The following is a 27,695-nucleotide window of genomic DNA, read 5'->3' on the forward strand; positions in this document are numbered from 1 at the left end:
CGCGAGCGGCAGGTGCGGCGGCGGCTCGGGGCTCAGCTCGGTGTCGCGGTGGCCTCCAGCTCCTGTGCCCGCGGCGCGCAGACGGGTCGGGGGAGCCGGGGGAGTCGGGGGAGCCGGGGAGCCGCGGTCCGGCGGGCTTGGTGCCCGGGGAAGGAGAGGCGGCCGCGCGGGGGTGGGGCGGGGGCAGCCCATGTCCCGGGTGGTGGCCCGAGGGAACAACTGCACAAAGCCACAGATTCCCAGGCGTAGAGGATTCTTTCTGCTTTGGCAACATCTGTTTCTTTTAAAGGTTTGTTGTGTACTTAGTAAATTCGGAGAGCGAGTAAGCCCGTATTCTGATAGCGGGAGATGTTAACTTTTTTTTTTTTTTTTTAAGATTTTGTTTGTTTGTTTGTTTGTTTGAGGGGATGCTCAGGGGAGGAGGGAGAGGGAGAGACAATCTCAAGGGGACTCCTCGCCGAGCGGGGAGCCTGGGCTCAATCTCACCACCGGACATCATGACCTGAGTTGAAACCAAGAGTCAGTTGCTCCACCGAATGAGCCCCCCAGGTGCCCCACAAGGGACATTAGCTTTTAAGCAAATCTACTAGTTTTTGAGAACAAATGCGGAGGTTCCCTTAGGAAGAGTTCCAGCAGCGAGGGAAACCCTATGTTGGTCTGATTCAAACATCAAAAGTATAAGATGTTAAGGGATCATCCCTCCCTTTTCTGTCTGTCCTCTCAACGTACGTCCCCAAACCAACGCAAATCTTTTAAAAAAATGAAGTGCACCTATTCTAAGTGTCCAGTTAGATGGCTCTGATAAATTCATAGGCCTCTGTAATCACCACCATAATCCAGATACAACGTTCTGTAACCAAACCAGGTGAGAGAGTTTGCCCCCCAACCCCGACAGGCCGCAGGCCAATAAAACTGACACTGAGCTTTTGCGATGAAGGAAGAGAAGCTATTTACTGGTATAGCTCCATGCAGGAGAATGGGGAACTAATGCTCTAAAGTCCCAGACTCCCCAGTGGCTTGCAAGTGGAGTTTTTAAGGGCAAAATTTGGGGCAGGGCTGTCCTGAGAAGGTGGGTGCCATTGACTGGAGGCCCAGGAGGTCATGTTAGCAGGTGCCCTGGTACCACTTTGGTCCCCTGGGAGGTCTTTTTCATCTCAAGAGACTTGGAGTCTGAAAAGTGTATTTGTTCTATATGGTAGACGTTTCATTAGGTACATCCAGTAATAATATCCTTAGAGTAGTGCTGATTACCTACTTGTAAGCTAGTGGGATTGCGTTCCTGAAGGTCTCTTGGCAGGTCCAGTCCAGCCATTCCTGCAGGCGATAAGACCTCTAGTCTTCATTCTTTCACCTGCACTGACAAGGTGGATGCTGGCTGCAATTTCCATTGCCCCCAAAAAGTTCCCCTGTGCCCCCTCCCCAGTCACTCTCTCCCACTCCCAGCCCCAGGCAACCATTGATCTGCTTTGTGTCTATACATTAGTTTTGCCTATTCCAGAACTTCATATCAATGTTACCGTAAAGCATGGATTCTTTGTGTCTGGCTTTCTTCCCTCTATGTTTTTGAGATTCATTGACATTGTTTCCTGATCCATAGTTTGTTCTTTTGTAGTGCCGAGGATATTCCATGAGCTGAGGGAAGCACGCTTTCTCTACTCACCAGCTAGGCATCTGGGTTCTTTCCCAGCATGAGACTCTCCTACATGCTACAAAATTGCTGTGAAGTTTTTGAATGAATCTATGTTTTCATTTCTCATTTCTCATCTGTGAAGACCCAGAAGTAGAAGGGCAGGGTCATACGGCAAGGGCATATTTAAGTTTGAAAGAAACTAGTTTCCACAGCGACTGGGCCATTTTGCATTCCCATCAGCCATGTAGGAGAGTTCCTGTACCTCTCCCTCCTCGCCAGCACTTAGTGTTGTCAATCTTTTTAATTTTAGTTATTCCAGTTGGTGTGCGTCCCCACCATTTTTTATAGTTGAATGCTGCCACTCATTCGTATGGTCCCCTCTTGGGCATATACATGGTTTCCATCCCTTCTGCTATTGCAAACCAGGCTGTGGTGGATAATTTTAAGCACAAACTCATCTGTGAGATGGCTTCCTACAAATGGGATTCCAGGGTCAAAAGATATGTGTTTTTATGACTTGAGCGGATCCATTTAAACTGCCCTTCAATTTGTGCCAGTTTACAGTCAGACCAGCAATACTCGAGTTCCCCTTTGCCCGCAACCTTACCAACACAGCTCTCAAACCGTGATGGGCTTGTCTGAAGGTGAAAGTCAGTCTTACCTTCCATTTCTCCCAGCAGTGAGCTTGAATAACTGTTCAAACATTTAAGAGCCATTTGTATTTCCTGTTCCCTGAATCATGTTCCTACTGAGCTGTTGGTCTTTCTCGTAACAACTTGAAGGAACTCTTTATATATAAGAGAGATTCACCTTTTGTCTGGAGTGTGAGTTGCACATATTTTTCACAGTTTGTGAAATGCGTTCAGGCTTTGTGTGTGGCTTTAGTTCCGTTATTTTCATCACTAACTAGCATCTGATTGTATGACTTTAACACTATTTTCATTGATTCTACTGTTGCTGAACATTAGGGTGGCTCCTAGTTTTGAGATGGTACCAAAAATGCTGCTGTGGACATTTATGTGTGTGTGTCCCCTGCTTCCTGTCTTCTCCCGTCTTGATCCTTTCATCCGTTTACTGATTTCCCCCTCGGAGCACAGCCTGACATCGCTTGCACATGAAATCTCATCTTGGGGAACCAGATCTAATATAGACATAGACAGCTTTGGTCATGCTGGGGGCTCCAGTGTGGGCAGGCTGGAGAGACGTCAACCCCTCCCTCTGTGGATGAGTAAATGGGGTCACCATGGGTGCCACCAGCAGCAGCCCCCCCCCCCCCCGCAGCACAGAATTTCCTGATCCTCCTGCTACATGAGCCAGGGCGGGAGCGGAGGGCAGAAAGCAAGCCATCCTGTCACAGCCTGGGGCCATTTTGGCTGTCTCTTCTCTTAGGGAAGATTTGGGAAGAATCGGGGTGGACAGGGAGATCTAGACTTCCCTCTTGAACCAGGAGCACAACTCGAGATTCCAAAACAAAATGTGGATCCTGAGGATGGAGAAATTATGGAGACACAGTTCTAACCATGGTAAAGGAGTCCTGAAAAGGAAGAAGAGAAAGCTAGAAAGCCCCAGAGATCCCAGAGATGGGACAACACCGAATGTACAGCCTGACAGGGCTTGGTGAGGACTTGGAGGTGGCTTGAGCCCTAAATGAGAGAGGGTCAGGGAAGCAGAGCGGACTCTTCGAGCAGCCAGACTCTGAACACGGAGGGGAGGCTTCAGTGTGGACATCAGGGTCCTCTCGGGCAAGAAAATGGCAAACTGGTGAGCTCCTCTTCCTACTGCAGACCTAGGCTTTGGTGTGTCTTCGTCAAGGGGTCCTTCCTAACCCAAAGCCTGGTTACTGTCCCCTGCATATATTTCTCCTTGCCCATTTCCTTGTCTCTGTCCCCCAGACCCTGAGCTCCTTGGGGTCTGGGGCTGTCTTAGTTTACTGCCTGGCACAGGGCCGGGCACACGGTCAGTGCTAATAAGACAAGGTGGGCTTATAGCCTAAGAGCCATGCGGAGGTTGGAGTCATCCTTGCGAAGTGGATGCCGTCCCAACAAGGATGAGCTATGTCCAAGTATATCCCAGGAATTTTCTGCAGAAATCTCAGAGCAACTAATTTATTTGGAGGTTGCGGAGGAGGGAATCGGGCCACTGGACCAAAGTTGAGGGAGAGGGATCCCACAAGTAGCCGCTGTGGGAAAGATGATGTCTCCAGTGGCTTGCTGGGGTCACTCTCCAGAGGGACACTGGGGAGTGTCCTGGGAAGAAGGCAAACCAGGGAGAGTTAAATCTTTGAAGTGCTCACATAATGGGTGACATTCACCATCTGTAAACAAGACGCATTCTGAAGAATGACCCAGAACTGGGTGACTATAAACATTCTCCTACAAGCCTCACAGCGGACAGAGCCCTTCATTCTTTTGCGTAACTACCCAAGGGTGGAATTTCAGGGTCATAGGGCACGAGTGTTTTAGCGTTAATAGATAATGTCGGACAGTTTTCCAAAGTCATCGGACATTCGATATGATTCCATTTATATCAAATTCAAAAACAGGCCAATCGAATCTCTGGTGTTAGATAGCAAGATAGTAGTTAACTTCGGGGCGCTTGCAACTGGGAGGGGCTCAAGGGGGACTGCAGGGTGCTGGTAACGGTCTGTTTCTTGATCTGAGTGCTGGTTACATGGGCGTGATCACTTTTTGGAAAGCCATTGAGCTGTGTACTCACCATGTCTGTGGTTTTCTGTACGTGTGTCACACTTGAATTAAAAGTTTATTTCAAAAGTCTTGAGGTGCCTCAGACCTCTGGGGGTAGACGCAACTAACCCCTCTGAGAACATTCCAATCTCGGGTGGACCTATGCCCCCTTGGAGATGCGCAGAAGCAGTCCTCCCGTCACCCTCTCTTCCCTGGACAGCCTAAGAACATCTGGCTGCATTCGGCTTGCTCTGTCTCTGTCCCACCTCCGGATTTAGTGCCCAATTTCCACCGCCGCCCCATCCCCCAACAACAATGTGGAAAACCCTGTGCTTACTAAGGGCTCATGTGCTCCGTGCCAAGCAGGTGCTGGCCATGTGGACCGAGGAGGTGAGCAGCATCTAGACCCTCGAGGAGCAGGAAGGGGCACACATCTCGTGAGCATAGGTAGTTTGTGGCAAATGTCATGTAATTTGCACTTGCTGGCCACCTCCAGCAGGCAGTCTCCCAGAATGAGCCGCATTCACATTTAGATCTTCTGTGTTCCAGTGCAGCAGTGGGGCTTGCGAGAAAGAGACTCACTCCAGTTGCATCAAGAGATGGATGTTTATTGGAAGGACATGTCAGACACGCTCCCAGGAAGAGCCTGGCAATCAGGCACTACAAGGAATGGGACCTGGGACCGGGAAGCTTCCGGCCGCAGTTACATGGAGTTTCCCCGGCCTCCAGTTTCTTTCCAACCTATTAGCCCCTGTGACACCTCCCCACTACTCTCCAGGTTTCTCCTCCCAAATTCCAGGCGGGCTCTTGGCACCTCCTACCATCCGCCACCAGGCTGTGAGGGGCGTCACTAGCCTGCCAAAGAACTGGCTCCCCTCAGGCACTAACCTCATGGGAGCAAGTCATTCCTTCTCTGTGACCCCCATTCTGCTTAACAGCCCCTGGCACACAGGCCCCCAGGAAGAGGGAGTGAGCCCACTTGATCATGGAAAAGGATGTACCTCGAGCAGAAATAAGGATGCTCTCCAAGCTCCCTGGGGGTAGAAATGGGGGCCCCTCTTCTTCCAGAGGCCTGCTAAAATGCCTGCTCCGGCAACCCCATTGCCTGGCATGCCCTCTCCCTCGGGACTGCCAAACCATCTTGATTTCCCCAGTCTTAATGTGTGAGAGGGACTCCTTCCTCTGGGAAGCCCATGAACAGAATGACCAGGGACACGTCCTGGCCTTCAGTAGGCGGGCTCTAAAAACGTGGCCTGGTCGGCAGCATTCTCACCAACGTCAGAAGTCTTGGGGTTGAGTCCATGGTTGGGAATCTTTTGGAAATAGAATAAAAACTATATTTCCCAGAATCCCTTGCAGCTTGGGGTGACCATGTGACTCAACTCTAGCCAATGGGGAGTGAGTGGAAATGACCAGCAACTTCTGTCCACAATGGGAATGGGTGTGCCTTCAAATTCCTCTTCTTGCTGGAGGAAATGTGAACACGGTGGGGCCACCATGAACCTCACAATCAAAGGTAACATTTCAGGGATGGAGAAGAAAAAGATAGAAGGATCCAGAATTCTGACACCTTAAACTACCATAGGGTACCCAGATTGGTCTGGGAGAAGAAAATAAAATCCCCTCATGTTGAAGTTACTATATTTGGTCTCTTGTTAACGTACCCTAACTTCTATTCCAGTTACTACAGAGCACTTTGGCCAGCCTGTGAGGATACAGGAAGCTCCTCTTCTTTTCTAATGCATCCAAAAAGTCCAGGGTGGGCTTGGAGGAAAAAGATGTGAGGGGCAGTCCATTGGAAGATAAAGCAAGAGATCAGATCCAGAGAAAAGGACAAGAGAAGTAGACAACATGGCCAGCTCGTTTCTCCTCAGAATCCCCCAGGGTCAGCACCCTCCTGGGTAGATTAAGGTTCACCTCCACTTCTCAACGCCCGTTTTTCTTGGCAAGAGATTTGGAGCCAGGTCATAGAAAGTCCGATGTTGTAGAGTTGTTCTCACAGAGGCAGTTGGGACTCAATGCCACCTTGTTCACGAGGCCCAAGTCATCACAGTTTCTGGTGACCTCTTCCTCCTGAGGGTAGACAACGCAAAGGTCAGCTCAGGGGTGGAGAACAGGACGAGCTCCCACATATGGCTGCATCAGGATCAATGAGCTCCCCACAGAGAAAATTCTGGTTGCAAGGAGGACTCTGGGAGTGGTCATCCCCTGACCTCTAACTCTGGGAGGGCAGTTCCCCAGACCCCAAGCCTTGGGGAGGGGTCCCAAGGGGATTGGAGAGCATGTGTCTGGCTGGCAATGAGGCTGTGAGCCCTGGCCCACCCACTGGGTGATCTGCAGAAGGGGACACGTCACAGGGAAGGGAAAACAGACTTTCACCCCTGCCCAGGGGATGGGCAGACTCCGGAGTGGGGAAGAGAGAACCCAAAACACGGGTGGGGTTCTGTATTCCAAGATGTGTCTTGGAAGTTGAGGTGAAGCTGCTATGTTCAGAATGTCTGTCCCAGTCACCCGGCAGCAGCTCCCACAGAGAACCCCACAGTCATGCTGCCCAAAGTGCCCGGCGAGCAAACAGGTGACTGCTGTGTGCCCCATTCAGAATGTGGCTTCCTTGTCTTTCCAGGGGTCCCTGGTTCTCTGCATTCTCTCCCCAATCTCCCCCTAGTCCCAGGGGCCATCTTGTTTATGAGAGTGGTCTCTAGGCGCCAGCCCCGCACTGTGGGTTAGCTGGACATCTGTGTGTCTGCCTGGGCCTACGTGGCGGATGGATACCTGCATGGTCTCCTTCTGAGAAGTCATCTCCACCAAATTCTCACCCACGCTCAGCGTACAAAAATGCCGCCTGCAACAGCAAGAGTGGACTCAGAGGGTCTCTCCCCTCCCCCTGCCTACCCCCATTTCCTCCCCGACCCCAAGTGCTTAGCCCCAGACTGCTCACTGAACAGAGCAGTGGGAGCATTGTGGGGAGTGGGGGACCTTATCCTTCTTCCTTCCCTCCCAGCCCTTTCTTTACACAGACGGGGTCCAGATAAAGGAAGAAGAAAACTACAGCAAGATGGATTTAAAGATGATTCTAGAAGCAATTCCCAAATTTGGAGCAGTGGGAGGAAGAGGGACAGACTAGGAAGTATGGAGCCTGTGCATCTGGTAAGAGAGACATGAGGGAATGTTGAGGGGAAGATGGGGGCACGAGGTGACCCCATCCTCCCCCCAGCTCTGAACCCACCTCCAGGTGTAGAAGGCCCCCAGGCCCAACAACAGGAAGAGGAGGCCTGCCAGCAGCCCCAGGACCCAGAGTAGCTTCTGGAACAGACTCAGGCGATGCAAGGCTGGAATACAAGGGTGAGGCTCAGGGGGCAGCTCTGGCTCCAGGCCCCCAATGCTCCCTCCCAAGGTGACTCCCCCGAGACGTAACTATTCTAGATGTCACTGTATCTCAGAAGTTTCCCATGCAACGGAGCTTTAAGCAACCAGTCTAGGCTAGTCAAACTGATCACAGCAGAAAGGATGCGGAGAAGACCTCAGAAGGAAGCCTTTGGACCCCAGAGCTGGGCCTTTCTACAGAGGGTCCTGGGAGGTGGACCCCCCCCCCACCTCTGGTTCCGAAGTAGGTAGAAGCGGACGCGGAGCCCAGGGCGTTGGAGGCAGAGCACACGTATTCCCCCTGGTCGCTGGGCCTCAGCGTCTCTATGTCCACCCTCAGGGCATTGGCGGTGGCCGTGACCCGGACGTGTGGCGCAGCAGGAGCCCCGTGGGGCTGGCTAGAGGCCACCAGCCTGCCGCCGAGGTGGAGGCTCAGACTGGCTAGGGGCTCACTGTCCACTCTGCAGTCCAGGATGCCCTGGCTGCCACCCTCAGGCTCCACGAAGACCGTCATGGTGGGCGTCTTGGGAGGGTCTGCGGGAACACAAGGGGTGTGTATGGTGACTGCAGAAAACCAGCGCCAACTCCTCCCTTCCCCGTACCGAGCAAGAGGACGGGCAGCTGGTCGCCCTGAGAGGTAGAGCCTGTTGCCCCACTCCTTGATCTGTGACTTGCTCTGACCACTCGAAAGCAGAAGTGACATTATGTGGCTTCAGGGCTAGACCTCAACGGGCCTCACAGCTCTGCCCGCCTACAAACACGACCAAGTGGGAAGCCCAGGCCAGCCCGGCTGCCAGCCGCCGGGAGGGAGCCATCCTCGACCGTCCAGCTTCCGCTCAGCCCCTGGACGGCAGCCACGGGAGGTGAGAGCGGCCCAAGCCCCGCCCAGCTCGGCTCAGCCCGGGCTTTCCGAGTGGCTCGCTACTACTGCCTGGGGCCTTGAGGAGGGAGGGAGCAGGGACCCAGGCACTCTGCACACAGTGTCTCCCGTACTCCTCACAGGGCGGGGGCCTGACATTTTACACGAGGACAGCAAGGCAGGGCTGTACAAGGTCACATGAGCAGTCAGCCGGAGTCCTCCAACCCAGGACTCCACCCCCGCGACGTCTTTGCTCTTTGCAGATGGAAGAGGGGGAGGACCTGGGGTGGGCAGGTGAGAGGCGGGCGACTGAGGCAGGGGGCGGGGTGTCCTACTCACACAGCACACGGAGCGCGACTGGAGCAGAGGTTGTGGCCCCACTGGGGAGCTCGGCCCAGCAGTGGTACACCCCGGCTTGGGCGGGGGCCACGTGGGCAAAGGCAAGGGTGGGCACAGGCTCCACGCGCAGTCGCTGGCCATTCCGGAACCAAGCGAAGGTGGAGTTGCCCACGGGCCCGGGACCACCGGGGAGGCGACAGCTCAGGTTCAGCGCTGCACCCTCGGCCACGTCCAGCCCCGGCTCGGCCACCACACGCACACCTGCAGCCGAGGAGCAGGAGGCGGTCAGCAAAACTCTGGGAGGCCTCCGAGCCTTACGGGAAAGCCTGTTCTGATTTGGGGCGCCCAAAGGTGACACAGCGTCTCTCCCGTAGACTGAGAGCTCTTGTACTGGGGACCGCCGGGACAGGGCTGTGTGTCTCTCTTAACAAACCAGGCTTTCTGACCGGTGAGGCTGTGGCTGGCTCTCAGATGGGCTTCCCCAAAAGTGGGGCTCTGCCTCATCCCTCACACTCAGCCCCCTGAAGGTAGGGCTGTGTCTCTCTTCCCACCCCAGGCTTCCCCAGGGCAGGCCTGTGCTCCACTCCAGACTGGTTCTGTGAGGGCGGGGTATGGTCTCCCCTGCATCCAAGGCGCCCGTGGCACTGCTACAGCTCCGCTCTTGTAAGGAGTTCTGCAAGGGCAAGGCCGTTTCTTCCCCTTGGGCTGGGCACCTGCCTCCAGGGAAAGCTGTTCCTCTCCCATCAGAAGGGGCAGGGCTCTCGCTACCCATTCTGGGCAGCCAGCCCCCTCGTGGGGAAGCTCCACCGCTCATATAAATATGGCCCCGCTGTGCCTGAGCCCCTTCTCCTCCCCCTTCGCCCACTCACCTTCTCCCTGCAGCTGTCCTGTGGTGCTGACTGAGCCCAGGAAGTTGTGGGCCGTGCACACGTAGGTGTCCCTGTCACCTGAGGATACACCCTGCACCTGCAGCCGCAGGGCGTTGCGGGCCGCCTGCACGTGGCCTGCCCCGGATGCGAAGCCCTGGAGCCCAGGGCTGGTGGCCAGCACCTTGCCATCGCGGGACAGGGCCAGCTCAGCGGGCGGCTCACTGTCCACAGTACACTGCACCACGGCCAGGGAGGTGATCCTGGAGTCCCGAAAGGTTGACAGGACAGCATCCCGAGGGGCATCTGGGGGCATGAGAGCACATAGTTGGAGGCCTTGTTTGGAAACCCTGTACCATCCATGGCCTACCTGCCTGGCACTGGTGAGGCTGAAGCCTCTGGGAAAAAAGGTCACTTCCTCGATGTGGCACCTCGAGGGCAGATTCCCCCAGACAGGGTTCACAGAACTCTAGGGTCTCTTTTCTCATCACCTGTCCTTCTTTTCCCACACGCCCACTCTGAGGTCGCTATAGTCCTGCGTCCGCACCCACCAAGGCCCAAAAGGGCCCTCTGCCCACTCTCAGCCTTGGCACCCCCAGCCGAGGACCCGGCTCACAGTGGACTTGCAGGGCGGCGGGCCGGGAGCTGCGGGTGCCCTGGGCATCCTGAACCTGGCAGGAGTAGGCACCGGCGTGAGCCCGTGTGGCCGCCGGGAACGAGAGGGCGGCGGCTGGTCCTTCCTGCAGCCAACGGCTGTTGTGGTACCAGGCATAGAGAGTGGGTGGGCGGGCAGCAGGGTCTTCACAGGTCACTGTGACGGGGGTCCCCTCGGGCACAGCGGCGGATGGAGCCAGGGTCACCTGCACACCTGTACCAGAGAGACCAGGGTCAGCGAGGCCCAGCCAGATACCACAGCTGATCCCTCCCCTGCTGGGCTTGGCCTGGGCCCTGCCTCACCCTCCAGCCGCAGCTCCAGGGAGGCATTGGCCTGGCCCAGAGGACTGTGGGCGGAGCAGCTGTAGAGACCCTCATCCCTGGGCCCAGGCTCCCACAGCTCCAGGCGCAGGGTGTTGGGGACAGAGGCTGCGGTCGAGGAGGCCAGGAGGCGGCCAGCGTGGCTGAGGGCCAGCTGGGCAGGTGGGCGGCTGTCCACGGTGCACAGGACCTGGGCCAGCCGTCCGCCGCGGCTCTCTAGGAGGTAGGTCAGGCGCAGGCTGCGGGGTGCGTCTACACGGACACCAAAGGAAACAGTTCAGAGACCGCAGCCAGGAGGCCAGTTGGCAGGTGGCATTCAAATCCAGAGGGCCCTGGCTCCCCCTCCCAAGGGCCCTGAATTGCCCCATCTGGGCCATGCTTCTCTGCCCAGAAAGAACCTATCCCCTCAGACCCCTGACTCAACGCTCCTCGCCCTGAGCTTCACCGGATGGATGGGCACTGGGTTCCTGGGTTGGACACCTGTGGGGCTCTGGCCACGCCCTTGATCCCTGCGGACTGCCGTCATTCCTTGTCACCCCACCCTGCATCCAACCAAACTCACAGAGGACATCCAGAGTGACAGGTCTGGAGAGGTGGGGTGCCTGGCCAGGGGTCACCACTCCACAGCGGTAGGAGGCAGCATCCGTGACTGTGACATTGGGCAGAAGGACGGAGCGGGCGCCCGGGCGCTGCTGCCCGTCCTGGTACCACGTGTAGGTGAGCTGGGTCAGGTCGGTGGTCCACACGAGGCAGGTCAGGTTCACTAGCTGCCCCTCCTGCACGACGGCCCTGGGCCACACCTGCACACTCACAGCTGGGGAGGGAGGAGGGCACGGGGACACCAGCAAGATTGAGAAGCCGTGTCAAGCAAGCCACTTGTCTCCATGAGGGAGGGAAGCCCCTCAGCCTCTGGGAGGCACAGGTGGTCCACCGTACAGGGGGCTCGAGGTCGAGCTTGGGAAGCAGCTCGCCATCTCTCAGGTGCTCCCAAGCAGGGTTCTGCAGTGCCCTGAGGGCCCTGAGCCTTCCCTGACCCTGGCGGGAGGCACATGGGGGAACGCAAGCCTCCCTGCCCTGTGGTGTTTTCTCTTTGAACAACCCCCCCCTTTCTGATTAGCCGTATCCACTGGATGTCCAGGCAAACATCTGTTTCTAAAAAAGGCCCTTCCATGAGAAGCCAAGTCTGGAGTCGACTGCCCTTAAAGGAGGCTGGGAATGGAGACTATCCTTATGTTCAGACTGCCTGCCTGTGCCTCAGGCTTCCAGAACGTTCTCCAGCCTCCTCGCCTCTCTTAAAGGAGCCACCCATGCACACACTCATACCCTCACACTGACCCTGGGCATCGAAGGAGGCAGAGGCTGAGGCCTGGCCCAAGGTGTTGTTGGCCTGGCAGGTGTAGACGCCCTCGTCCTCCAGCACCGCACCGTTGATCTCCAGGCGTAGCGTGTTGGCGGCCACAGTCACCTGCAGCCGGGGAGAGCTGCTTGCAAGCTCCCCCACACCTTGCAGGGTGGAGGCCACGAGGTGGTCCCCGTGGAGCAGTCGTAGGTGGGCTGGAGGGTCACTGTTCACACGGCACAGGAGGAGGCCCAGTCGCCCGGGGCCTGTGTCCATCAGGGTGGTGAGCGTGGCCTGGCGAGGGGCATCTACAGGAGGTGGGGAGACGTCAGGGCCCCTGGTCCCTCATCTGGTGTTTTCTCATGGAGGCAGTGCCCGGGACCAGGGCTCCCCCAGCCCCTCCTCCAGCTATGCCCTTGCTTCCTTCACCCCCCAAGAAACATGGACAGGATGAAAGCTTACAGGACACGTGGAGGCTGACAGGGGCGGCCAGGCTCATGGTGGCTGAGCCTGGAGCCTGGGCTTGGCAATGGTAGGCCCCAGCTTGGCTCAAAGTAATGGCTGTGAAGCGGAGCGTGGCCGAGTTCGACTCCAGGAGGGGCTGGCCATCCTGATACCAGAGGTATGAGGTCCCCTCCAGGACCCCTGCGGGCACCTGGCAGCTCAAGACCACGGCCTGGCCCTCCCGCAGCTCGGGTGATGGTGACACCTGGACCCAGGCTCCTGCAGGGAGAAAGCAAGAGCCGGTGAGGCCCCTCCCCCATACCCTCCCCCAGCCTGGGAATGTTTGTCCACACCAGGACCCCAATCCTGTGTCCTGGAGCTATAGCCCCCCCCCCACCAGACCACCACCAAGGGCCCCACTTCAGCTCCATGCCTCCTCCTGTCCTGCTCCCAGTTCCCTGCACTGGCCTGTCCTGGCCTTTACTGCCCACCACCTGGAGCTGCGGTTTCGCTCTGTCAGTCGTATCTCACCTTCCAGAAGGCCCAGCTTATGCGACCTCTAACCCCATATCAGGCACAACACCTGCACAAGTTAGATCTTGACAAATGCAGGTTTGACCCCATAAAGCACTGAAATGGGAGGGGTTATGTCACGCCCAGGGCCGTTGTCCTGAGAGCGAGCTGAACCCAGCATGGATGACCCAAGCCTTGGAGGGGAAGCTAGCCACTGTGTGGTCTTGAGTCCTCCCCAGCCCAGCTCTGCAGCCAGGCTCCGAGTCATGAGAGCCCAAGAACTGGGGACCAGGCGAAGGGCAGTCCCGGTTCTCCCTGGGTCCCAGGCAGGAGGAGACCAGGGTGGCAGAGTGAGGAGGAGGGACAGGTGAGTGGTGAGAGCAAAGGCTGTGCCTGGGATCAGAACCAAATCGATCCGGAGCTGCCTAGTCATGTGACCATGAACAAGCTCCCGAAATCTGACCCTCGGTGTCTCTGCCAGTGAAATGGGTCTGATAAATAAGAAAGGACATCTAGAACCAAGGTCCAAGGACAGTGTTCAAAATGGGTGTTTGTCATTGTGGGAGGAAAAAAAGTGTGTTTTTCTTTGGCCTTTGCAACGTTATGGGTATTAACTTTCCCTTTTCTTGGCTTATTCACTTTGGCAGGATTTTTATAGAAGAATATACGTGTATATATGTGCAGAATATATATGAAGAATATGAATCTTTTCTGTATGTGTATAGATGTCTATGTATTCACATTCACACACATATATACAGTATATGTATGCAAGTATCCATACGTCTTCCATTTTGTACGAAAATTCTTGTTATGTAGCAAAATTATATTATTATAAAAGAAGTTTTTGCAAGGGCTCCAAGCAAGCAAGCCACCCCGGGCGATTGCCACTGCCTCCTAGTGGTTGCCACAGTGATTACAGGGGAAAATACCTAGCTGGAGACAACGGGAGCCTGCTGGCGGGCTGGAAACTCCCCTGACCAGGGCTGAAAAAGACTCATTTCTACACAAAATCCACACGACCCAGCCCAAAGCCTGGCTAGCGCAGCCCCCAGGGCCTGCGGGTCCACCACGCCACTAGAGAGCTGACACTCACCTCGGACCTGGAAGAAGAGGGAGGTGTTGGTGGATCCGAGGACATTGGTGGCCTCACAGCGGTAGCTTCCAGAGTCCCCAAGGCTCAAGTCTCGGACCTCTAGCTGCAGGGAGTTGGCTGTGGCTTTGACCCGGAGGCGGCCATGGAGTGGGAGCAGGGGCCCCAGGCTGGTGGCCAGGAGGCGCTCCCCATGGAACAGGGCCAGCTGGGCCACGGGACTACTGTCCACGGTGCAGATGAACACAGCCACGTGGCCCTGGTCCACGTCCAGGAGGGCTGACAGCTTTGGAGGGTCTGGGGGATCTGCAGACAGGAAGGAGCTCAGGCCACACACACACACACACACACACACACACACACACACACACACCCGTCTGGCTCCCGCAGTGCAGCGCATGGTATACCCCTCCCCCCTCCACACACACAGTCCAGGCCTGCCCTTGCCCATGCCCAAGCCATGCTCTGCCCTCCCCTCCACCCCCCCCCACTGACCACTCCCTCGCCCTCCAAGTACCCAACCCTGCCCCTGCCCGTCACCCACAGAGCACACTCAGGACCACCGGGGCGGAGAGCTGGCCCCCGGCCTCGCTGAGGGTACGGCAGGCATAGAGGGCCGAGTCTGCTTTGGTCACGGGCAGCAGCGTCACGCTCTCCAGGGGGCCCTGGGCCCACAGCGCGCCATTCCGGAACCAGGAGAAGTTGGCAGGGCCGCCCGCTTCCCGGCTCACGCTGCAGGTCAGGTTGGCGCCAGTGCCCTCCCGCAGCGTGTTCGACGGTGTGATGACCAGGACGGTGGCTGGAGAGGCAGCACAGGCCACCTGAGACAGGCCTCACCTTGACCGCCTCCCCCCTGGGGTGGGGGCCCAGCTTCCCAGCCTGGAGAAGGTGCCCATGGGGCAGGGGAAAAAAGTGAACTCCCACAGCCTAACCGAGGTGTTTTCACCCGATAGACCCGCCTTGGCGGGGGCGGGGGGGGGTGCAGGGTCCCGTGTACAGCCCCCGACCCTGAGCCGCCCATTCCCTGAGCTGACTCACCCCCGGCATCGAAGTTTGCCGAGACGGAGGTGTTGCCCAGGGCGTTGCTGGCCTCACACAGGTACACACCCTCATCCTCCAGCACCGGGCCATCAATCTCCACACGCAGCAGGTTGGGGGCTCTGGTGACCTTTAGGCGTCGGGAACAGCCCCCACAGCCCAATGGCAGGGAAGAGGCCACAACATGGTCTTTGTGGAGCAGTCGCATCTGGGCTGGGGGGTTGCTGTCCACACGGCACAAGAGGAGCCCTTGACGTCTAGCCCCAACTCCTGCGGCATCGGGGTCCAGCTGGGCAGTGAACGTGGGCCGGCGTGGGGCATCTGTAGGGAGGAAGAGCATAGGCGTTCATCCCATGGCCTCCCCCAATGTTCTTGAGGTCCACTCAAAGCTGGCTAGGTTCCCACAACACACCAAACAAAGGCATGTGCCCAGAGTTGCCGTAAACAGCTGTGTAGGTTGTGCACTGCACAAGGACAACCAAACCAAGGTAGGAGGAATTCAACCCGTGCCCCTCATGCTCAGCTGTGCTCCAGTGCTGTACCGAATCTTCCCAGAGGAAGGAATGCCATTTTCTAGCTCAGACAAGGGCATCGTATGGGCTAGCATAACGCCGTGTGCTTCTGACACACGGAGGGTTGGCGTCTCAGGCTAACAAGAAGCATCCACCCTTAAGAGGACACAGTGCCTGAGCTGAGAGGTTCTGGCTTCAGGTCTACGGGAGCCTGTGAGGACACGGCCTGTGGGTGTGTACACGTATGTGGAAGTGTGGTATCCTAGGGCCCTACTCAGGACAAAGCTTGGACAACGTGCCCGTGGTGCATTTGAGGCTAGAAGCAGAGGGCCCTAAAGAGGCTGGGTTGGGGGACGGGATGTGGGGGGGGCAGAGAAAGCCCCAGCCTTGTTCCCCACATTTCACCCCTGGGCAGACAGCTCTATGGTGCCCAGGCCTGTGGCTGCCTTCCTGATCTAGACCCCGGGGCAGGGAAGTGCCAGGAGGGCCTGAAGGAGGCAGAGGTGGCTGGTGGGCTCCCGGGGGCTGACCCTCCCCGTGGCCGGCAGGGGCTGGTGGGAGGACTGCTCACAGAGCACAGTGAGGACGGCAGGTGAGGAGGGGCCGCTCTCACTGTGGCCATCCTTGGCCTGACAGTAGTAAGAGCCGGCGTCGGTGCTGGATGCCGCAGAGAGCTGAAGGCTGCTGCTGGAGCCCTCGAGAAGCAGGGCTCCGTTCCGGTACCAGGAGAAGCGGATGTCAGGCGATGGGCTCAGACCGCTCCTGCAGCTCAGTGTCACTCCTTGCCCTTCTACCACCTCTGCTGTGGGGCTGATGAGCACGTGGGCCACTGGCAAGAGAGGGAGGAAGGGAGAATCAGGTCCTCTGCACACCAGCAGCTCTGTGCCACCAGCTGCAGGAAGACCTCCAGGGTTCTCCTCTCCCCACGTGACTGTAGGTAGGTCTGGACTCCGTAGCATCAGCTCTGTGAACCTCTTGACAGTCAGGAGGGTTTGTCCTTGAATGCCAGCTCCGATCTATTGGTAGTAGCTGGCGGCCGCATGGTCGAGAAGGATCGTGAGCCAGAGCCCAGGCTTCCATCAGAAACCTGGCTCCGCTGATTAGCTCTGTCTGCCACGGCCTCAGGAGGAGGCCAGCAGTAGATACACCAAGGCAGGGACGACCGCGCTTTCCTATTTTTCCTCCTGCATCTGACCCCCAGCACAGAGCCTGCCCCAAACGTTTGATAAATAAAAAAACAAATGGATATGAAGGGCCGTTCAAGGTCAGAGTCAGAATGTGTACACGAGGAATAATGCGACTTGCCGGGTTTCCGTTTTGCCTTGACCTCAGGAACCTCCCAGGTCGGGATGACAGTATAGCTCAGATCTTTGCTGGGATGTTTGCTTGTTTGTTTTACCAACCAGCTTGCCCAGCCCCTCGGCTAAGTCCTCTGGACTCCTGGGAGGAAGGCCAGAGCACGGCTCCTCCTCGGGGTGCCTTCCCCAGCCCCCCGTGCCTGTCTCACCTTTGGCGTGGAAGTCCAGGGTGGACGATGAATTCCCTAGGGCGTTGGAGGCGGAACACGTGTACTGCCCGCTGTCCGCTGGCCCCAGGTCTCGGATCTCCAGGTTCAGGGAGTTGGGCGTGGAGAAGACACTGAAGCGTGAGCTGTGGTCACCCTCCCCTGGGGTGGAGGCCAGGATGAGGCCATCGTGTGATAGCTCCAGGGTGGCCGGAGGCTCGCTGATCACCGAGCAGTGGAGGAGGCCCACCAGCCCCTCCTTTGTTTCCAGGAAGGCAGTTAGGACCGGGGCAAGGGGCGGGTCTGTGTGGAGATGAGGGGGTGCCGGTCACCCTCCGACAGGGGCAATCCCGGATCCCCCTTTCTACGCTATGACCCCGCACCTCCTTTCTTCCACAACGTCCCGTGAAGGGAGCAAGCCCAGAGCTCCCGAGGGCCTGTTGAATACACTGGCCAATCACGTTGTCGTCTCAGTCAAGAGCTGGGGCAACCCTGTGAGCGGGGGTCAGGGGCGGTGGGCAAGGGATCAGCAGCAATGGGACAGACTGACATCATGTGCCTCCTGATGCGATTCAGCAAGACGGACACGGCATCGCGGCATCGCAGCTGCGCAGCCGCAGCCAGGGCACAGGCTCTGCCTACGCAAATCAGACAAAGGCAAACGGAGGGACACTCACACGACAAGGGGCCTGTGCTCTTCAAGTTTCAATGTCAAAAAAGACAGCGAAAGGGGCACCGGGGGGCTCAGTGGGTTGAGTCTGCCTTCACTCGGGTCATGACGCCAAGGTCCTGGGATGGATCCCCGGGTCGGTCCCCCTGCTCAGGGGGTGTCTGCTTCTCCCTCTGCCCCTCCCCACCCCGTGCACGCGCTCTCTCTCTCAGATGAATAAATAAAATCATTAAAAAAGAAAAAGAAAAGAAACACGAGGAAAGACTGAGGAACTGTCTCAGATTAAAAGAAAATAAAAAGACGTGACAACGAACGCAGTGTCGGCTGGTGGCTTGGATCCTGGCTTTGGCTCAGGTCGTGATCTCACAGTTATGGGATCACCCAGAGGCCGAGCAATGCTCAGTGTGGAGTCGACTTCAGATCCTCTCCCTCCCTCTCCCTCTGCCCCTCCCTGCTCGCTCTCTCTCTCTGTGTCTCTCTCTCTCTCAAATGAATAAGAAAATATTTTTAAAAAGAGAGAGAGAGACTACATTCTGTATGATTCCAACTATTTGTTTCTGGAAAAGGCAAATTTTTTTTGCCTGTGGTTGCCAGGCACTCAACAGATAAATAAGTGGAGGCCGGGGGATTGGGGGGCAGTGAAAGTATTCTGTCTGATACTGTAAAGATGAATACATGATCTTATGTAGTTTCCAAGACCTACAGATGTACAACACAAAGGGTGAACCTTAATGTAAACTGTGGACTTTAGTTGATAATGTATCAATGTTGGTTCAGTCATTGTAACAAATACACAACACTAATCCAGGATGTTAAGATAGAGGACACTGTGCAAGGAAAGGGTACAAGGGAACTCTGTACTATCTGCTCATTATTTTTGTAGATTTAAAACTATTCTTAAAAACAAAATCTATTGGGGGGCACCTGGGTGGCTCAGTTGGTTAAGCATCCAGCTCTTGATTTCAGCTCATGATCTTAGGGTGGTGAGACCAAGCCCCGCATCAAGCTCTCATGCTGGGTGTGGAGCCTGCTTAAGATTCTCTCTCTCCATCTCCCTCTGCCCCTCCCCCGCCACATGCACTCGAGCTCTCTCTCTCTCTCTCTATCTCAAAAAAAAAAAAATTAATAAATACAGAGAACAAATGTACCAAACTGTTAACAAATGGGGAATCTAGGTTAAAGGTACGTGGTAATTCTTTGTATTCTTCTAGCAACTTTTTTTTTTTTTTAAGATTTTTGTTTATTTGACAGAGAGAGAGACAGCCAGCGAGAGAGGGAACACAAGCAGGGGGAATGGGAGAGGAAGAAGCAGGCTCCCAGCAGAGGAGCCCGATGTGGGGATCCATCCGAGAACACCGGGATCATGCCCTGAGCCGAAAGCAGACGCTTAACGACTAAGCCACCCAGGCGCCCCTCTTCTAACAACTTTTTGTAAGCTTAACTTGTTCAAAATGAAAAGTAGACTAAAATAAGAGGAAATTGAGGCTCAGGGAGGTGAAAGCTTGCCCAGAGTTGCAGAGCTGGGATGTGAGCTCAGAGCCAACCAGGCCCAGGCCCCTAACCCTCTGCGGGGGCCCCTACCCTGTGACCTGGCTCTCCGGCGCCGCCCTGCCCTGGCCACTTACGGCGGACCACCACGCTGACGGGGCCGGAGCGCTCTCTGCCGTAGGCGTTTTGCACCTCGCAGACATAGAAGCCAGTATCGGCCCTGGTGGCCGAGGGCAGCTTCAGGGTGCGGCTGTGGGCGTCCTCCAGCAGGACGTGGTTCTTGTACCAGCTGTAGCGCAGCTCGCTGGGCGCTTCTCTGGGCGTGTTGCAGGTCAGTGTCACCGTCTGGTTCTCTAGGATGGGGCCTGCTGGGCTCGCCTGGACCTCAGCCACTGTGGGGGCAGCAGAGGGCACACTGGGGGATACCCAGCCGATTTCCAGTGCACTGGGGCTGCAGCCAATCAGCCTAAATCCCTGCACGCTCTGTATCAGGCCCTTTGCCACAGAGCCTTCTGGATGGGCGTGGCATCTCTTTGCCCTGTTTACCAGGGTTTTTGTGACAGCCCACCCTGCTGGGGAGGTTTGTCATCTATCTGAGGCAGGGCTAGGACTCCACACCCACATCCCAGGAGGCGCCCTGGCCTGGTTCCCTTCAGCAAGTGTCCTGGACCCCTCCCCACCCTCCGGTCAAGACCCAGGCTCCCCCAGGACTCACTGAAGATGTGGAGGCTGATGGGGGACGAGACCGAAGAGCCCACGCCATTCCCAGCTTGGCAAGTGTAGACACCAGCGTCGCCCCAGGTGGCCTGGGACAACCTCAGCATACGACCCTGGACTTGGAGCTGCATTCCGTCCTTGACCCAGTGCACAGAACTGACCTCGGGGTAGCTGCTGTTCACCTGGCAGGTGAGTATGACCAGATCACCCGGAAGGATGTTCCGCCCTGAGGGGCTAAGAAGGATCTCCACGCCCCTGGGGGCATCTGCAAAGCATGATTGGGGCCATCAGGGGAGGGACCCAGGGAGGGCACTGGTGGCACTTCTCTCCTCTTTCAGCACTGCCCTAAGGAAGCCCGCCCAGATAATCACCAGGACCGTCACTTCCCTGGTGAGGGCAGACACAGCCCTCCACCTCTTGAGGGGTCCTGATTCCTTCCTTCTCCACTGAGGACCTGATAATGCAGCGCTTGGCCTAGCGTCCAGCCTACGCTGCCTTCTATGGCTTTCTGCCTCATGATTCTGTCCCTCGCCCTGTCTTCTACTTGGGGACCACGAGCACCATGCTGCCTGCTTAGGTGGCCTGTGGTAGCTGTTGGCAAGGAACCGACCACGTCATGGAGGGGGCCAAAGGCAGAGTCCAAGGAGCTCTGAGAATGGTGAACCCATCTGCAAGGAAGGTGCCACCGTACAGGACACCTGCATTTCTAGAAATCTTGTCCCAAAGCCTCTGGCTATGTAAATAGCTCATAAAAGCCAATATTTTCAAGTACTTAATCTGGTAAATATGAAAATAACAGAAGCTGATATTTCAGAGTGCTTGGTAGGTGCCGAGCATTCTTCAATTCCGTAACAGCTCCTTGAGACCTTCGAGTCTCCTTACGAGAGGGAGACTTGGAGGCCCGGAGGGGCTAGTGACTTGCCCAGTTTGCTCAGCTAGTGGCGGATCCAGCCCACCTGATGCCTGGGAATAGCACTTGCTCTAGAACAGGCTGCCACGTTTCACCATGATGAGAAGTGGCATTATCAAGTAGAAACTCAGGCTCTCTTCCACCTGCTCTTTGTCCTGATCACCGTGAGGAGCCTTAGGCAGGAAAGGGGTGAACCCTCCTCCCCCACCACACAGCAGCCTCCAGAGTGGGGCTAAATCCCAGGGGCCTCACTCCCTGGCCCCCAGTTCTCTGGCTCTTCGTGTCTCCCCTTCTCTGCCCAACCTGGCCTCAGGGACAAGAGGTAGAAGGGAGCCATTAAATGTGGCTCTTAGGGCTTTGAGGTGTCTCTCCCGGTGCCCGACCCTGGAGGTCCAAGCGCTCCTGGCTCTGCCTCAGGGGCGCGGGCTCAGTCTCAAGGGTGTGGCCCCCAGCACTCACACTGCACTTGGAGGCGAATCTCGCTCTGAGTCTTTTGCTTGGCCACCGAGAGTTCACAGTGCAGGGTCCGGCCGTGGTCCTGCCAGGACAGGGCCATATGGAGGGTCCCCAGGTGGCTGATGCCTGTGGGCCTGAGATTCTGGAGGCTGGAGATGACCGAGCGCGCAGGGTCCTGGCCTTGCCACTGCAGGCTGATGTGCTCCTCTGGGCACGTGTAGGGAGTGGAGCAGTTGAAGTAGGCCTCCATGCCCTCTCGAAGCTCCGCCGGCGAGGCAATGGTGGGCGTCTCGGGCGTCTCTGAAGACAGAGACCAGAGGCTCAGGACTCCCCTTCACCACTCATGAGGCCTCCTGCCCTAGAAAGCCCCGCTGAGGGGCGAGGGTGCTTCAAGAGGAAGGAGAGACTGCTTTCTACCACCAGACCCATTAGGGTGAATGCAAAGGAGATGCAGGGCAGGGGCTAGGCTGGGGCTGGGGTTGGGCTGAGGATTGGGGCTGTGAGCCAGTGGGGCCAGGAGCAGCTTGGGACACACTTCCAGGCTGTAGCCAGCTCACCCGCCCCTCACCTGTCACAGTGACCACAGTGCCTTTGACATCTGACCAGCGGTTGACTTCACTGATCTCAAAACGGAAGTTGTAGGAGCCCGAATCCTCAGGCTGCAGGTCCTTCAGCAGCAGGGTGCACATCTTGTGCTCCACGCGCCCTAAGAGCTGGGCACGGCCACGGAAGCTTGCCTCCACAAGCTCCGGGCTCTCCGAGTGGCTTACCACCTGCCGCTTGCCCGAGTAGTCGTAGTACCAGATGGCTGTGATGCCATTGGTCACTTCCACGTCAGCTGGGAAGCTGAAGACACAGGGGATGATGAGGCAGGACCCCTTCACGCCCTTCACATCCTGGGGACTGGAGACACCCCATGAGGACAGGCCTGAGGGTGAGGCGAGACAGAGAGGAGAGCAATGAAGACCTGGTATCACAGCAGAGCCCTCAGATCTGCCCCCAGATGGGCCCCCAAACCCAGCAAAGAGCCCCTGGAGTGACCCCTCGGGAGGGGGGGAGCTTCCCAGCCACTGCCTCCCTAGGCCCTCCTTCGACCTCAGCGGACAAAACTGTGACCAGGCCCAGTCCAGTCTGCCCAGGGCCAATGAAGGGCTGGAATCCCCAAGGCCAGGCCCTGCGAGCTGGGCGAGCTGGCACGCTCACCTGTGGAGATCGATGAGAGCAGCTGGAGAAACAGGAGCAGGGAGCCCATAGCAGCTTAACGCGGGTTCTGGTGCCTAAGGAGACGATACACGGCTCGTGTGCTGGGTGGGTACGCAAGGGCCTCCTAGGGCACCTGAGGGCACCTCGGCCTCAGAGTCTGCTGGGAGTCCAGCCCTGGGACCCCACATGCTCCGTGGCCCACCCAGGGAGAGGGCCGGGCTGCCAAGGACTCCCAGGGCAGCCAGCAGCAGGGAGCCGGGAGCCCACGTTCCCGGTGTAGACTGTACCCAGGAATGCCTTCCCTGGGTGTCATGCCCCAGAAAGCCCTCCGTGTGTCCCTCAGCCCCACCCCAAGTTCTGCTTTCCCAGCCCCTCCGGGGCACTCCTCCAGAGCAGATGAACAGCTGTTTCTCTGTTTCCTCTCACTTCCCCACCTCTTCCCCACCACCCAACCCAACAGGACGTGGAGCCCAGAGAGGCCCAGGGACTCACTCCAAGGCGCCCGCAAGAATGATGGCTTAAAACTCATCTCCTTACCACCAGCCTCACCAGCTGCAGGCCACAATGGGGCTTGACTGAACGCTGGCCGGAGTGCTGCCTTTAAGGGCTGCTTATGTCCCTGAAAGGTCCTCATTCCTCCTCCCAGTTCTGCCGCCATTCCCTGCTCCCCCCACACACACAGCCTGTGGCCAGCGCCGTCTACCCACGGGCTCTCCAGCTGACCAGCTCTGCCCACCACAATGATCTCTGCCAGCTGAAACCGTATTCAGTCTTCAAGGTGCAGCCTGAAGTTGGCTTCTAGTTGAAACGTCCCCTGTGGTGTCCCTGGAGCCACCCCACGGCCATCTCTGTGCTTGCCTTGTCCTTGGCAGCTTGGGACCCCGATTTCTCAGGAGCTGGGACTGAGGACATGTGCCCCGAAGCAGTACAGAGCTCCCCCCACCCAGGCCTTGCAGTAGTGAGCACGAAAGGGGTGCGGTCCTTGGGGGTCTGGAGCTGATGGCAGGGCAAGTCTGGACAGGGGACAAAAGCCCCACACAACACATATCCCACAAACATGAGTTAAATGCCTACTGTATACCACATACAAGAAGGTGGGCTCTCTGCACTGAGGCGCCCTGCTGCGGATGGGCTCTAAGGAGTGCCGCAAATACGAATCTGAGCTGCAGAGATGCCAGAAACACGTATAACTCAAACTATAAAACTGTTAGAAGAAGACATGGGTGAACATCTCCACGACCTAGGATCAGGCAACGACTTCTCAGGTATGACACCAAAAGCACATGAAACAAAAGCAAATAGTAGATAAATTGGACTTGATCAAAATGGAAACTTTTGTACACATCAAAAGACACTATCAAGAGAGTGAGAAGAGAGCCCGCAGGATGAGAGAAAATATTGGCAAATCATCTATCTGATAAGGGATCGACATCTAGAATATACCGAGCACTCCTACAACCCAGCGGGAACAGTAACAACGACAACAACAAAATCCCAAACGACCCAAAGTCAAAAATCGGGGCAAGGACTTCAATGCACACTTCTCCGAAGATGACATACAAGTGGCCAAAAACCCATAAAAAGATGGTCGACATCATGAATCATTAGGGAAATGCAAATTAAAACCACAATCAGCTGCCCCTTCACACGCATCAGAATGTAAAGCGGCACAGCCCCCGTGGAGAGTAGTTTGGGGGTTCCTCAAAAGTCAGACATAGGGACGCCTGGGTGGCTCAGTCGGTGAAGTGTCCGCCTTTGGCTCAGGTCACGATTCCAGGGTCCTGGGATCGAGTCCCACATCAGGCTCCCTGCTTAGAGGGGACTCTGCTTCTCCCTCTGCCTGCCACTCCCCCTGCTTGTGCTCTCTCACCCTCTCCCTCTCTGACAAATAAATAAAATCTTAAAAAAAAAAAAAAGTCAGGCATAGATTACCGTGGCAATACAGCAATTCCACTTGTAGGTATCAACCCAAGAGATTTTAAAAACAGGGCCTCAGATACTTGGACGCTCCTGTCCATAGCAGCATTATTCACAATAGCCACAAAGTGGAAACAACACAGATGCCATCAGCAGATGAACGGATAAGAGAGATGTGGTCTATCCATACAATTGGATATTATTCAGCCATAAGAAGGAACGAAATTCTGACACATGCGACAACATGGGTGAACCCTGAACTCATTATTCTAACTGAAACCAGCCACATACAAAAGGGCAAATATTGCACGCTTCTATTTATATGAGGTACCTAGAGTATGCAAGTTCAAAGACACGGAAGGTGGAGTAGAGGTCACAGGGGCAAGGAGGGGGCGGGAGGAGTGAGTGGAGAGTCCATGTTTAATGAGAGCAGAGTCCCTTTTCTGGATGATGAAAATTCCTGGAAATCGACGGTGGTGACGGTTACACAATATTGTGAATATTTGATGACGCTGAACTATACACTTAAAGAGTGGCTAGAACAGTAAGTTTAATGTTAAGTATGTTTTACAACGTGCATACAAAACCCGTGTTGCCAGGACTCCTGGGTGGCTCCGTGGGTGAAACGTCTGCCTTCGGCTCAGGTCATGATCTCAGGGTCCTGGGAACTGAGCCCCTCGTTGGGCTCCCTGCTCAGCAGGGAGTCTGCTTCTCCCTCCCCCTCTGCCCCTCCCCACCACTCGTGCTCATGCGTGCTCTCTCTCTCTCTCTCACAAATTAAAAAAAAATTTTTTTTAAACAACAAACAAACAAATAAAAAAAACATGTTGCCAACTTTGCAATCCTCCCGGGTCCTAAACGCTGACTCGGCAGAGTGAGGGGACAGGCCTGAGGAGGCTGGGAGTGGGGACAGGAAACTCATGACATCTCCCAGCCCCCAGCCCACCAGCTGCAGGATGGGGCCCAACTGATTCTGGCAGCTACCAGGGGCCACACCTGGGGAGGGGCTGAGCAGACACCCAGGGCCTGGATGGTATCTGAATTGTCCTTTAGGATGACAGTCCTTAGCCAAGGGTGACGGGAGAAGGGACGTCCTTGCAGGGAGCAGGGCAAGGGCAAAGGCATGGGAAGGCCAGGAAGAACACGGTTTCTCAGGGGACCCAGCAGACAGCTCTGGTCATTTGCTGAGGCCCAGTGGCTCATCCCCAGTTCCTTGGGCGGCTCTATGCCTGCTCTTCTCGCAGGAGTATGTACCCACAGCCTCTACACCTTGTCCTTGGCCAAAGAGAGGCTCGTGCTGGCTCCGGCTAGAGCTATGGCCTGGATGTTGGGCTGAAAGGCAGTCCTGGGCATGTTTGGGGCAGGTGGGCAATAAGGGCAGCTCTGCTATAACAGAGACATCAGGGAGATAGTGGCATGTCGGCCCCAGCGCCCCTGCTGTTGCCATTTGGGGCCATGGAAAAGACAATGCTGAAACTACAGGAGGAATGGTGGGATTTTAGACCTACTGACCCCAGAATGGAGCAGAGCTTTTTGAAACATGCGAGAGGACCCTTTCTAGAACCACCCCAAATCACATCACATAGATGTCACCTACACTTAGCCAGCCCCAACAAGAGGGCAGTCCCACTAGAGTCCAGTTCATTGGCTCAATCTGTTCCACCCCAAAGACCAGCCTCATCCTAGAGAACTTTCCTGGAAAAAGAAGGGCAAGACAGACTCCAGAAAGGAAGACCCTTGTCCCTATTTGAAAACCTTGGGCCTCTGGGGTTGGTGCTCCGAAGCTTTGGATTGAGCTGGGTGTACAGGGGGGCGCCCTGCGCCCTCCTGGTGGTAAAGGGGCAATTGCCAGTTCTGGGGGACCAGAACACCTCGGCCCTGAAACAACCTCTTCCTTAGGCAACGACTGTCTAGGAGAGGATTGTTCCCCAGACCTCAGAAAGTTCCTGAGGTTCATCTTTTTATCTCCAAGTCTTGGGTGCTCTGAACATAGGATTTCAATTCCTACTCCCAGAATTGGTGTATGTGGCATCAGGGTGGGGCTGGGGTGGCCTGGCACATAGTGGGTGCCCGTGTCTGCTGCCTGTGTGAGAGCAAGTGGGCGGGTGAAGTCTATGTGAGACCAAGTGTCCCGTGATAACTGGGGAGGTTTGGCTGAACTCTGACCTCGGATCCCAGAGCCAGTCGGTCCTGGGGAAGGAAGGACAGAGGTGGTTTCACCACAGACAGCTATGCAGGGTTCGGTTTCTGTTTCCTAGCACCAGGGCTCCCCCACCAACTTCCCTATCAGGCTGCAGAAGGAGGGAAATGAGGGGACCCAGCCATCTGGAATGCTCTGCCCCACAGATAGGAAATCAGGGTACAAGCGGGCAATTCCGGAGTATGTTATCTTCCTAATAGTGGAAAGCCCCAAACAGAAGCCAAACTTTTCACTTGAAAAGCCATACAACCCATAAATGAAGTCGACTGGCTTTGAAACGGCCAGTAAAGATTTCGCATCTCGTTTTTCAATCTGGCTGTAAATGGTTGGAGCCCAAGCGCCCGCGCCCCAGGCTGTGCCAGGCGGTGCTGGGGGTCCTGCGGGGAGGAAGAAGTGGTGATGAAGGGAGTGAGTGGGACTGGGCTCCTGTGAGGCCAAGAGGAGGGGTGGGCGGCAGCTGCGTGAGCATGAAGCTGAATTTCGGCTGCCGTGTGGGATGGAATTGCATGGACGTGGAGGGAACAGTGATGGGTTGGGAGGGGATGAAGGTCAGGGTTCAGGCTACGTGGAGACGACGGCAATGTTCAGGGTGTCAATGAAGGTGAGGAAGGGCGGGAAGGTGTGAGGACTGGGGTCGGGATGTGGGTTGGGGAAGATTTGGGGGGTGTGGACGCGTTCCAGTAATGACTACAGCTTTGATTAGTGGTTAGGGCTTGGGTTGGTCTGGGGTCCAGCACCCATCCCCAATGCCCCCCAGCAAATCTTAGCCCAGCCCCTCTCCCAGCCCTCCTCTCGCGCTCCAGAGATGGGAATACCTGCTCCACGGAGGAAGGGGCTGCAGGGCTTCTGAACCACAGGAAGAACAGGAAGGAGGGCCAGGTGCTCGTGGTGCTGGTGGCTTCCCAGGGCTCGGCCTCCCCAAGAGAGGAGATCCAGCCTCAGACCCTGGTTCCTCTTTTCCCAAAGCCTCAGCCT

The 27,695-nt window shown here is 56.4% G+C and overlaps 1 protein-coding gene across 3 annotated transcripts; it reads right to left on the reverse strand.

Annotated features, from left to right (window-relative positions):
* Positions 1 to 4,901: 4,901 nt before the first annotated feature.
* Positions 4,902 to 27,695, reverse strand: SIGLEC1 (sialic acid binding Ig like lectin 1). Of its 3 annotated transcripts, none has more exons than XM_087853725.1 (22): positions 27,536 to 27,695; positions 22,604 to 22,677; positions 21,969 to 22,328; positions 21,404 to 21,700; positions 20,033 to 20,299; positions 19,455 to 19,709; positions 17,163 to 17,462; positions 16,269 to 16,484; positions 15,144 to 15,464; positions 14,650 to 14,904; positions 14,109 to 14,411; positions 12,518 to 12,778; positions 12,052 to 12,363; positions 11,279 to 11,530; positions 10,699 to 10,968; positions 10,358 to 10,609; positions 9,745 to 10,047; positions 8,876 to 9,136; positions 7,909 to 8,211; positions 7,541 to 7,643; positions 7,087 to 7,156; positions 4,902 to 6,387 (listed from the first exon to the last, which is right to left on the reverse strand). In XM_087853725.1, exons 2-22 carry the CDS (start codon positions 22,650 to 22,652, stop codon positions 6,280 to 6,282), a joined length of 5,118 nt encoding a protein of 1,705 aa, XP_087709851.1. In that variant the 5' UTR covers positions 22,653 to 22,677; positions 27,536 to 27,695; the 3' UTR covers positions 4,902 to 6,279. The 3 variants fall into 3 exon arrangements, with proteins under 3 accessions (XP_087709851.1, XP_045664288.2, XP_087709850.1); XM_045808332.2 differs by having other exon boundaries at positions 16,227 to 16,484; positions 27,536 to 27,694; XM_087853724.1 differs by lacking the exon at positions 27,536 to 27,695 and having other exon boundaries at positions 16,227 to 16,484; positions 22,604 to 22,909.

The sequence above is a fragment of the Ursus americanus genome, chromosome 22 (assembly GCF_024610735.1).
Source record: "Ursus americanus isolate L20-20 chromosome 22, mUrsAme1.1.p, whole genome shotgun sequence".
NCBI classification, from domain to species: domain Eukaryota; kingdom Metazoa; phylum Chordata; class Mammalia; order Carnivora; family Ursidae; genus Ursus; species Ursus americanus.

Coding starts and splice junctions, on each gene's coding strand:
- SIGLEC1 (XM_045808332.2), bottom strand. CDS start 22,652: ATGGGCTCCCTGCTCCTGTTTCTCCAGCTGCTCTCATCGATCTCCACA. Junction 20,300..21,403: donor GATTCGCCTCCAAGTGCAGT/GTGAGTGCTGGG, acceptor CATGCTTTGCAG/ATGCCCCCAGGGGCGTGGAG. Junction 11,531..12,051: donor TGCCTCCTTCGATGCCCAGG/GTCAGTGTGAGG, acceptor CTCCCTCCCCAG/CTGTGAGTGTGCAGGTGTGG.